Genomic DNA, 12,386 nt, shown 5'->3' on the forward strand with positions numbered 1-12,386 from the left:
ACTTCATGTCTTTTGTGGAAGACAAAAGAATATATTTTGAGGAATGTTTCAAATGTTTTGTCCATACAACGAAAGTCAGTGGGGACTGTATGGACACTCAAAAACTAACATCAGGTGAGAGACAATGGAGGCTGCTAACATCTGAAACTGTTCATGAAGTCATATTGTGCATCATTGTCTTGGAAAAAAAAAGTTTCTCACTTTATGAATGCAGACGCTCATGCCCACAGCTGGGTCTCGTCACTAGTGGGAAAAACACCCAGTGACTCATCACAATGCCACATTGCATTAACGCCGCTTTCACAGGAAGCATCCAGTGTCTGAGAGAAGCACCTACGCTGAAGAGCATTCGGTTATTTGTGCAATCATCCACCCTCATGCTTCTGTCACAAAGGCCTGTTTTTCCCAGTGGCACTGTCGTGTTAATGTGTGATGTAAGCATTTTCAAGATCATAGACAGTCAGATAAGGTTACCAAGTCACAGACTGACTCATTATATTTTTCCTTTAACACCAAAACGGTGCATAATAAAGCAAATCGAATTAAGCGCTACATGAAAACACCCCATGTAAATGGATTTAACCACAGATCATCAGGTTTCATTCGAAAGAGTATTACAGTTGCTGTTCTCTCTCTCTTTTACCCTAATATTTTTTGGCAGCACGTCAGCTCCGTATTAAATATGACTCCTCAGCTTGGCTGTAACGTCAGTGCCGGTGGTTAGTTTTTATTTGTTTTATTTGTTTCACAAGCGTGTAAATGTTTAATAGAGTTGCAGGCTGGACTGCAATGTCACTAAGACCAAGCTGAAGAGCTCTGTGCCTGACAACAAGAGCAGAGATTCATGATGCGCAGGTCAGATTTATGTAAGCCCTCTGTGCCATTCATTTCTAAAAAAAAAAAATTGATTTATAGGGCTGGTATCTTGTTCTTTAGTTTTGGGATTGGGTATGTTGTCAATATTTGTGTTGAAAATGCATATGGTGACTTTCAGTCCAAGTTACAGCTGAATGGAACAGAGTGCTGCAGTACTTAGTGGACTGTAAAAGTTTCATAACTTTTTTTCTTTATCTTAAAAATGCTATGTTCAAGCATGGTGCAAAGCACTGAACATAGTAATGAGATGCAACACATTGGCCAGAGATGTCCATCGCTAACTTTCTGAGCAGTTCACTTAGATCCACAGCAGTAGTTTGTATGTCTTTGGTTGATTTTTAAACTTTTGCTCTAGTTATGGACAGGACTTCCCGTGTAAGCTAAACGGCGAACTTGTTTTCGCCTACTTTTCTTTGAAGAACTCTTAATTTTTGCTTTTAACTTTTCTAAACAAGCCTTGTGTATTGGTCCCAATACAGTAATTGACCCCTGTAGCTGAAACTCTCCATTTGATTTGGTTACATTTTTATTTCAGCAGCCATGCAAAGAAGCTAATGCTCTTTCTCTGTCCTTCTTAACCCCAATTCACCTTGACTGGGGGCTGCAGGGAAGGATTTTCTGCCAGCTTAAGCCTTCTGATTGGGTTACACAGATGGAATAATGAGTGCTTTTCTGTTGTCTCAGCCGATCTGGAGTTAAGCTCTGTGGACCGGGCCATTCACTGACGCCACACAACATTTACATATACATGAGATTTAAAAAGACCTTTTGCCTCCTGGATTAGTTCAGCTTCCTCACAAACTCGACTAGGCCTTTCCACATCACTAGCGCTTTTTAGTAGCACTCCATCTGACAATAAACTCCTGTGATCCAGAACAGAGACCTGCACATTCATTGAAAGCCAATTCAGTATCTATCCTGAAACTAAAGTTGTTTGTTCTCAGTAACAGTTTAATGTTGCTTCTTTTTTAGGTACAGAAGTCTATTAAAGCAAGCAATGAGGCTGTAATTAATCTTTTCTAGAGATGCACCGATTGCAAATTTCTTGGCCAATTCCGATTGCCGATTTTTTTTGTTAGTGTGATCTGCCGATTCCGATTTTCTTTCTAAGAACTATAATTGACAGCATATACAAACAAAAATCAACTTTTCTTCAACGCAAAGTTTTATTTTCATTAAAAAAACACAAGTAAAAAGTCAGTAATAAAATAAGAACAAATAAAAAAAATTGCAAACAACAGCACAAATAAATGCAATAGAATAAAGAGAGCTATGAAGTTTTTCAGGAATATTGGACTGCGGTCCCTTTAAGAGTTTATCCACGGACCCAATATACTGTTACACAACATGCGTTCTCTTTCTCAACTAGTTAACGTTCCAAACCTGACTGTTTAACTGGATCCTCGCCAAGACGGGCATTTTGACATAATTTTGTATGTATTTGAACGTTTTAGTGCAGTTAGCCACTCATTTTGGTATTTGTGGCTCACAAGCTGTTTGAGACTAAGTTTATTAGTGGAGCTTGTGCGCTCCACTAATATAGAGCAGTGGTGGTACGCGCGCTTTTGGTGTAAGCGCGAAACCTGCGGGAATGACTAAAATAATGTGCAATACAAGCACTATTTAACCGGAGCTAATTAGACGTGTGTGAGAGAGAAGGGGTCGTCGGAGAGAAGAGAGCAAGAATGCGTGGCTGATGTTATTGCCTGTGCCGCTCGTAACAAAACGGTCACCGATCCGGGCCGATCGTGAGGAAAATCGGCCGATTTCAATCTCTGGCCGATCGATCGGTGCATCTCTAATCTTTTCATTAACGAGAAAGAGTACCAAAAAGTTCCCATGTATTTTGGTAGTTTACGCAAGCGCCGGAAGTGATCTCTTGCACGTGTACGTCACTCATTGGTTACACAGTGCAGTCATTGTAGGTACGACGGCTAATCAAAATGGTACTTACTTGCGCTTATCCGGATTGTTCAAACCGACCTAAAACTAAAAGATTACGTTCTCTTGCGCGAACTCATTCGGGAGTGGTGACCTTCCACGTATTCCCAACTTCGGAGCCTGCTCGCCTGAAGTTATGGTTGATTGCTCTTTGGCTGGATATCAACACACCCATTAACGTAAACTACGCCAGAGCGCGTACACACCTCACGCACAGGATGACGTGCGCACGCCCAAAGACAGTTGGACATAGTGGTGTATTAGAGGTAAAAAATTATATAAATACTGTTCGGTTTCTCGCACAAACCGATCGTTTCGTGTCTTAGGACATCAATGTGTCGTCACGAGCCACAGGGTTTAATTTGGATTTGTCTGTGCATGTTTTTTTTTACTCTCATAGATTTTGTTACCATTGCCATGCATTATACGACTGATAGACTGCAACGGTTGGACTTAAAAATCATAATTTGTGTTCTACTGAAGAAACAAAGTCACCTACATCTTGGATGCCCTGGGGGTAAGCAGATAAACATCAAATTTTAATTTTGGGGTGAACTATCCCTTTAAGTACAATACTCAAGTAAATGTACTTTGTTACTGTCCGCCTCTGGTAAAAAGAACTTGTTTATAAGAGCCATTCATTCACGAATCAGACTTCACTGGTTCTGTGGTGTGTTTTTGATTAACTAAATTGAACGGGAGTAATTTGTTCGGGAATCAGACTACACTGGTGGCACTGTATGGGTTTATTTCACTAAAAATAACTGGTTCATAAGAATAATTAGTTAATCAGACTACACTGGTTGTGTTGTATATTTGTGATTCATTAAAAAGCACCGGGTCATAAGAGTCATTTAGAAAATTAGACCACACGAGTTGCACTGTAACTTGTTGATTCACTAATAAAACTAGATCCAGGTGCGCAGAGCCTTTCCATTCGCATTCATTTTAACTTGAGATTCTCCCATGCCAAACTGCACAGCGATATATCTCAACCTCATCCTGCTGCCTCACATTACATCACCTGTAAGACAAGTCCAGACACTGTCAGACTTTATTAATCAGATGAAAGTTTTTTTCTTCTTCTTTTCTTTCTTCCTCTGTTCTGCTCTGTAAATCACTCTTGAAATCCGAAGACCCCGCTAATGCACCTCTGGAACGGATGCATCTGTGGTGAAGACGCTGCGGGATGCTTCCTCCACGGTGATAGATGGGAAGAAATTACTGATATAAAATATTCAGCCTAGTTTCTCAACACTGACGCTCTTTCATTAATGTTTTTATGAGGGTGCCACCCTCACCCATACATCATAATGTGATTCATTACTGCTTATTTACATTCTGTTTACAACCTTTGTCAAAAAGATTTAATATCAAAAGCATTCATGAGGGGGAGGGTGTCAAGGTGGGGGCATGTGGAGGGTGGAACGGTGGATTATGAAACTTCCGTTGCCCACATGACAAGGACTGTGACCTCTTTAGTGAAATGAAGACTGACCTCTGCACCTCTGATGAAACAGAGGAAACACCCCTTTTCCGAAATGGAAGTGGACAGGAGGTACAAAATGAGCCAAACACACCCTCAAGTTCTAAGGAAAATGGACAAATTCAGTGCAGCTTCTGTGTGTTTCATCATTAGGGTTCACAGTGATGGAATGAGACAAGCAGAAAAAGTTTTAAATATTTTCCAGGTATAAAAAAAATGCATTTTTGCTTCTATTATAGAAATGTTAAAAAGTTTCAAGCATTGAATTTTGAAGCGTAAAATTTAAGCATTGCCAGGTATCTTTACCTTGGCCCACAACATTATCAGAGTTTACTCTCTCTCATCACCTCCTGTCTCCTTTGCTGGTGTAACACCTCTCTATTACATCAAGTAATGGAGGACGTGTTTCAAGGGGCTTTGCCGTTCCAACAGGAATCTCTGGTAAAGTGATTATGCTCTGAGCTGTCTCTCTTTCTGAAGCGTGATGAAGCCTTCGGGTTACTTGCATACTCTCTTGAGAGAGTGGCGCTTGTTTCTGGCACTGTCATTACCATGCAAATTCTCTGTTATCCTGTAATACGCTCAGTGATCCAAGGAGGAGTTATTTTTTTGCTGTAATATTTATATTTACATTTCACCTTATTATGCGATTTTATAGAGGTAAAATCTATCTATCTATCTATCTATCTGTCTATCTGTCTATCTGTCTTTCTGTCTGTCTGTCTGTCTGTCTGTCTGTCTGTCTCTGTCCTTATAACTGTAATAAAGCAGTATTACTTGTGATGTTTGATATGTAGAATTCCAGTCTATCAATCTTCAGGCTTGTTGTTCATGAGCAGATGTGATTTGTTTTTTGTTTTTTTTTGTTTTTTTACTGCTCTCTCTCTTTCACTGGACCATGTGTTGATTGAGCAGACCAAGATGTCTGAGCTGTCATCACGGCGAGTGGAGACTGACTTCTTTTGCCATGCAAACATTACACCTCTCCTCTCTCTTTTTCCATCTATCCTTCCTCTCCTCCACTCCCATCATTCTCCTCTCACCTAAACCAAAACGCTTTCAGGAGTCACAGGGGAAGTGCATGAGGTTTACTGATATCTGCTGACTTACTGTACATGATTTGGAGAGACGTCACTGCTGTGTGTTACTCGAGCAGGAAGTGTGACCTCTCAAACAGGAAGTTCCTTCTGTTGGAGTGAAACCTTGAACGTGGCCCAGCAGTTATCGTAATACTCATGATAATGACCTCTAAAGAACACAATACAGGAAGGGAAAGGCTAGTTGAAGGAGAGAGTGAAGGTTTAATTCACGTAAAGAGGTTTTCACATAATTAAAACAAATAAATTGTTGAAAAGCTGCATAATTATGAACAAAAAAGGGAAAATCCTTTTTTGTTTATAATCCACATAAATGTGCATATGTATATAACAATTATTATTTTGTCATGTTTTTTTGTTATATATACACTAAACTTTTTAGGCCTTGAATCTTGAGTCTAGATATATGTAACAATTCATATAATCTTTTAAACCTTGAATCTTGAATGTAGACACTCTCACACACACACACAAACACACATATATATTATTTTATATATTTATTTGTATATTGTGATCTCAATTATTTATTTTGATAAATACATTAAAAAACTATTTGTAGAACATTTTGTTAATCCTAGTTGATCCTGTTTTGATTCTCTTTCTGAAGTAAATTTACCGAATTTTTAGACATTTTAACTGGAAAATTAGACAAAATACTAATGTTTTTGCATCACCAACCGTCACGTATATCACCTTTAGTCATTCCTTTGAACAAAAGGGTGGATGCAAGAAGTCACCTACATGTCATTGATTTATACATGCACATGTGTGCTCCTGCATGTATATACATGCCAGCAATGTGAACATTTGCCTATAGGCCTAGTCGTAAGTGACAGACTGGTAATTATTTACATTTGTTATTTGTACAGTAGATTGCACAAATCATTTCACACCAACAGGTGTCGAAGACCCATTGCATTTGCACTAAAGATTACACAAACACTTAGCAAGCTTACATCCCCAACACGAATGCCATATATCAAAGCGTTTCTGACTGACAGGATTCATTCGCTGTGTTTCGAGGAGACCTCTCCTCTGTGGATCTCATGTTTCGGAGGCTATATTTACCACTTTGCTACTGACAAGCTTCTGGAAACTAGTTGTCAATGAGCTATCTCGTTTTAGTGCACGGCGAGTCGCAATTCATTAAGACATCATTAGTGAAAGTGCCCTGACAAATCCCCTCCACATAGTTGCGGTACAGAAGAGCGACGACCAGAGGAAAACCTCGGCATTTCGGTGGATCTGCTGGGATAGAGACCAGGCTGCAGGTGGATGTTTTTTAGCCTCCTGATACCTAAGGAGGAGGTGTAGTGTTTGTCCATCATCTCTGCAGGTCTATGTGGTGTAAACACCTAAAGAGCATGTTTGGTTGTAAAGGTGATGAGGCATTGGCACAGACCTGCTCATGAAAGCAGGAAACATTTACATACGGACATGCCAAAGGCAGTGAAAGATCTGTGGATTTTTTTGGGGGGTTTTTTTGCATTTGCAAGGTTTTGAAATACTTTCAGACACTCAGCTGGTGTTTGTGAGGCACTTTTGTCTTTAGCACTTAGGGGTGAAAAATCACACATTAACACCTCTGTCTATCAGAGGCTTTGTTACTACAAGCAGAGAGTGAGTGAGAAGTAAGAATGCAGGATAGTCTAGCTCAATGTATTACTTTACTGTATGTTTTAAGTATTATTAGTAGATCTTATTTGCTTGCCTCATATTAATAGAAAGGCTGAAGTTGGTTTATGGACACTAAAATAGATAGATAGATATATAGATAGATTTTTAATATAGTTTTTTAAAAATAATTAAAAAATAAGGTATTTTAATATTACACTTTTTTATTTTAATATTTTGTGTGTTATTTTGATATGCATGTATACTATATTTATCTAATATTTTATATAATTTTCATTATCACTATTTTATTATCACTCAAACACTTAAATCCAGGCTAGCATACAGACAGACATAAATATTCTAGATGCTGGGAATGTGATGAAATATGATGGTCTGCCAGAAAAGCCAAAAAAGGAGAGAGAAGGTGGGAACACAATGCACTGTAGGTGCAGCCTATAAGCAATGCAGAAAAGAAGGACACAGAGCAACCAAACCTTTGCAGAAGAGTCTTTCGCATACCTTTCCTTTCAGCTCCGCTCCCTCGTCCTCCCCCTTCAGCTGCTCCCCCTCCCTCTCCTCCCCCTCCTCCCCTCCCCTCCTGCACTCCGGTGGATGGTGTACTGCTCTCTCTCACTCTCCCTCTCATTCAGGCTGAGCCATGGACACAAGCAGAAGCAGTCTGTGAGAGTGTGTGTGAGAGAGTGTGTGCACAAAGCTGGAGCAGAGAGAGAGGTTCTGCCGGATCTCTTACTGAAACTCTAACTCTACCTCTCCCACAAACACACAATCCCACTCACCGGTCCTCCCCACCAGGGTCTGAGAGCGCATCCCTGAGGAGTACACCTTTACCCCCACGACCGGTGAAACGCCCCCCACATGGAGCCATGTGAACCCCCGTCTCCTGCTTCGCTTGGGATCTGATTTCGGATTGCCTCCTTTGGGAGAAGCTCCAGGCGCTGGATCTTTTGAAGTAAGGAGGGACTCCGAAGATCTCGGCTATCCCAGAGGGAAGCACTTTGCTCTTGGCACTCTGGGCTGCAAGCCCCCCTGGGCTGGAGGCCAGCGCTCCAGCACCATGGATTACCTAGTTGGGATTTTTCTGCTGTTGTGTGGGGTGGCGTTACCTGGAAGAGTTGCACCCCAGCACACCAAAGAGAACGTGCCCAGACTCAAGCTTTCCTACAAGGGTAAGTTTTGTTACCAGACCCATCACCATGAGCTTTATTACCTTTTTAAAAATTCTCATTACCTGTTGTACACCTATTTATTCTTAAATTTGACTTTTTGCCATTATATATATATATATATATTTGGATTCCATCACTGTCACTCTGCTGTTTCATTTCTGTCTAGTTTGACAGTCTCTCTCACTCTCTTGCATATGATTTAGTCTCGTTTTGCCCTGACAGATTGTTTCCATGTGTTCAAAGTGCATGTATTGGCTCTCCTACATAATTTTTCCAGTTGCACTGTCCCGTAGCTCTAAACTCTGCACTGGTACCCTGTCATACAGGTTGTGAACTCTGAATGAGGTATCGTGGGTAATGACTCTGCATTTGCGGCATGAAGTCTAATTTCTCATATCTTCAAATTGATTTTACAGCAATCCTTTATAGGAATATTCCTGGTTCAATGCATGTTAAGCTCAACTGACAGCATGCTGATTAGCACATATATAATTTTGACTCCTCCATCATTTTCTTAAAAAACAAAAAGGAGATACAAAAATCAAGGTTACAGCAAAGCACTAACAAAGTGAATGGGGCCAATTTTTTAAATGAAATTTTTAAAGTGAAACATGAAGCTTCTAATTTGCTAAAAAGCCCTAACATTAATTAAAATGTTAGGGCTTGGCCTGTTAAGGGCCTGTTAAAATGTGTATTGTTTGAGTTTAAAGCAATTTTTACAGTCATTTTAGGGTTTATGGTGTTCTATTTTCATGGCAACAAAGTTGTCGAAATTAGATGTAACTAAAGGTTAGAAAGTGTTTTTCCACACTGAAATCATGTTAACGTATGTATATGGTTTATGTTTTGTGGCTATACTATTGAAACGGTGAGTGTTTTAACGTTTACTGATGTCTCCCGTTTACTTCCATTGTAAGTGCCTCATTGTAATCTAGAATTTTGCCTTTTTAGCAGAAAAGGAGGAATAAGTAGGACATTTTTAGTGTGAATAAACATATGCCACAAATGCCAATTCAGCTTAACTTGTACTGAAGCTGAAATACCTTTGAGTTGTTTACTAGCTTTGTCACAATGAATTGGCATGTGTACACATTCTAACAAGTATGCATACTCATGCTCACACACATTGAGGCATTATTCTCTGATACTGTACTCCATATGTTGCATTTGAAGGCTTTGGTGATGCTGGTCGCTATGCGTGAATGGTGGTAACAGCAAACATGTTATTCTCTGGGCTGTGCTATTTTAAAGGAGACAGCGGAGAGATCCAGACTATAGCAGCCTCTTTGTAACCCAGAGCTTTCATCTCTCACGGAAATAAGCGGCAGCATTTTTGGCATATTTTGGGTTGTTTCCCTTTTTAATGTAAGCTTAGCGGGCTTGCTGTGGTTCTTTGTTCAGGAACATGACCAAAAGTATACACATCTATGTGTGGCGGTGATCTCGCTCTCCCTCATTTGGTAAATATAGCCTTCTGTTCTGTCAGTGAATCTGTGCTTCTGGTTTGTTGATTGTAAGGTCTGTGTGTGGCATGGGTTTACCCCACCAGGGTCCGTTGAACGCCCTCTCATTTCTTTTATAGAGATAGCGAATGAAGGAGCAGTAAAAAAATAATTATTTTTGTCTGAGAATGTGTTGTTAGGAAAGAGAGAGTCAGAGAATGGAGAGCGAGAAAGAAACCAGTTGTTGCTCCGAGCATCAGCATCTGCTGTTTAACTTTAAGAGGAAAGGCTGGAGAATTTATTATATAAAAGATGCAGGTCCACCTGTGGTCAATCACATGCTTCTCTGAGTTAACACTGTTGTGCTTGGATGGCCCGAAGCATTGTAGGAAAACAGTCTCACATCGTGTCATCAAAATGCTTTCCAAACTTATGCCACCTGTGCACTTTATGGCTATGTTTTCTCTGATGCATGTTAGTTTTTAAAAACGGATGTCAATGGGATGTCAAAATGGATCACATTCTGTACAATGAGATGTTTTCCCATTGGATAACTTTTTTTTTACTGAATTGTGAATCCTTTTAAACTGTGATCAAACCAGACATTTCATCAAATGATAATTGGTGTTTGTGTGACACTTGTGTGGAACAGAGTTTTGGACCAGTCTCTAGAGCAAGGCAGCTGTCCAGTACAATGCCACAGAAATATGGAAATAAATGTTTGACTAAATGTCCTATCACTCGTCGTTAGATATGAACAAAAAGATAGATTAAATTGCTTGTTACTTTATCGCATTATGCCTTGTTAAGAAACAGTGTATTGTAATATTTTATACAGGTTAAGATTTAGTTTGATCACCAGATATCGTCTAAACTGCAAATAGCCCACAGAAATACAAGACTTATAGCATGCAAATAGTAACAACATATTCAGAAGTCAGCATTTTACCTCCAAAATCTTTATAATTGTTGAGTGAATTTTGAGAAAATTATTACTAGAAAGAATTGTTTATTTTGATGCAGAAATTGTGTTAATCTCATTTGCATGTATTTATATAATTTATTGATATAATATCAAAATGTTAAAATCATAAATTTTTGCTATCATGAAATGCTATCATTTATGTATTTACACAATGTAAATATATATGTATATATTTTTTTGAAGAATTATATATTTAATATTAAAACATTTATATGTATTTATTTATTTATATTATAGTATATATATATATATATATATATATATATATATATATCGATAGCTAATATTAAAATAATTGAAAACATACATTTTTCAGTTTTTAAAATATTGGAATTTAAAATATATGTATATTTAATTATTTATTATAAATATAAAGATCAGTATCAGTAAAACCCCTTATCAGGCCCCACATACAGCAAGTTGTACTGTACGATAACTTGTTTTCCTATTGGATAATTGTGAGTGAGTCATTATATGTGTGTCTGAGACAGAAAATGTGTCTGATGTGTTTTTGGCCTGCAAGATGTGTGAGAATGGAGGCAGGCTTAGATAATTAGACACCTGGCCATGGTGATAGAGCTGTGTGTGTGTGTGTGTGTGTGTGTGTGTGTGTGTGTGTGTGTGTGTAATGGAGAGACATAGTCCACAGGTGCTTGATGGCTCTTTTGATGCTCTGCAGTATGACAGATCGCTGTTCACACCCACACAGTGTCTGAGTGTTAAAACGAGAATGAGTTAGAGAGGAAAGGATGGAGGAAGAGTGGCAAAGAGGGTGCGGGAGGGGAAGAGAGCGGCTTTTTTAATGAAGGTGGTGGGCAGACAGTAGTTGGCCAGGAGAGGATAGTCGTTAAGTGAAGTGTCATTCATTCTCACTCCCCATGTGAATGCAGCATAGTAATTAAGCCAAATAAACGCACAGACATGCTCTCCAGAGACGCACACCCCAATGAGCGCCGAGAAGGGGGACGGGTATCTCTTTCTCACATACACACACACACAGATTTATCATGAGTTACACACTGAGTATGCAATTCAGTCGTACCGCCTCCGGGGAGGCCATTCGGACGATCACAGATGAAGAGATCCATCTTAGTTGTTAAACGATGGCGGAGTGATAGATTTTCCTCTTCGTTTCCCCTCCCTGTAATTATACCAGCGCTATGTCTCCTCTTTACTCCCCTCGTACGCTTTAAACTGCCGTCGGTGAAAATTGCTCTTGTCAGAGCTATCAGCGGCCCGTTCATCTGTCAGTATGTTGTGGGATAGGCCTTCACATGCTTGTCAGATTGCCTTTCGGATCTCAAACTTGTGGTTACGAGGTTGTGAATTCACACTATAGGATTAGCAGCGGGTTACAGGATCCATGTGTGCCCAAAACCCCACATAAATACCATCTTAGATGCCAGGTTAGGGTGGAGGTGGTCGGCGCATATGAAGGCACTGCCCCCTGCAGATGGCAAAGTGTGGACACACGCCTCTGATAAGGGGGTCCCTTTGTAAAAAAGGCCATCCCGCCGTCACACGTCTTTACTCCCCTCGTACGCTTTAAACTGCCGTCGGTGAAAATTGCTCTTGTCAGAGCTATCAGCGGCCCGTTCATCTGTCAGTATGTTGTGGGATAGGCCTTCACATGCTTGTCAGATTGCCTTTCGGATCTCAAACTTGTGGTTACGAGGTTGTGAATTCACACTATAGGATTAGCAGCGGGTTACAGGATCCATGTGTGCCCAAAACCCCACATAAATACCATCT

At 39.8% G+C, this 12,386-nt stretch overlaps 1 protein-coding gene across 2 annotated transcripts in view; it reads left to right on the plus strand.

The window, feature by feature from the left end:
* sema3aa (sema domain, immunoglobulin domain (Ig), short basic domain, secreted, (semaphorin) 3Aa) overlaps positions 1–12,386 on the plus strand; it is a 102,565-nt gene that overhangs the window by 62,513 nt on the left and 27,666 nt on the right. The window contains exon 1 of one of the 2 annotated variants that reach the window (XM_016250460.1): positions 7,676–8,207. The exons of the other annotated variant lie outside the window; for it this stretch is intronic. Within the exon in view, the coding sequence (XP_016105946.1) occupies positions 8,096–8,207 (112 nt within the window). The 5' untranslated portion in view covers positions 7,676–8,095. Of the gene's footprint in view, positions 1–7,675; positions 8,208–12,386 lie in introns of those variants that run through there. 2 annotated transcript variants of the gene reach the window in all.

This window comes from Sinocyclocheilus grahami, unplaced genomic scaffold, assembly GCF_001515645.1.
Source record: "Sinocyclocheilus grahami isolate Dianchi unplaced genomic scaffold, SAMN03320097.WGS_v1.1 scaffold1.1, whole genome shotgun sequence".
Classification (NCBI taxonomy): Eukaryota; Metazoa; Chordata; class Actinopteri; order Cypriniformes; family Cyprinidae; genus Sinocyclocheilus; species Sinocyclocheilus grahami.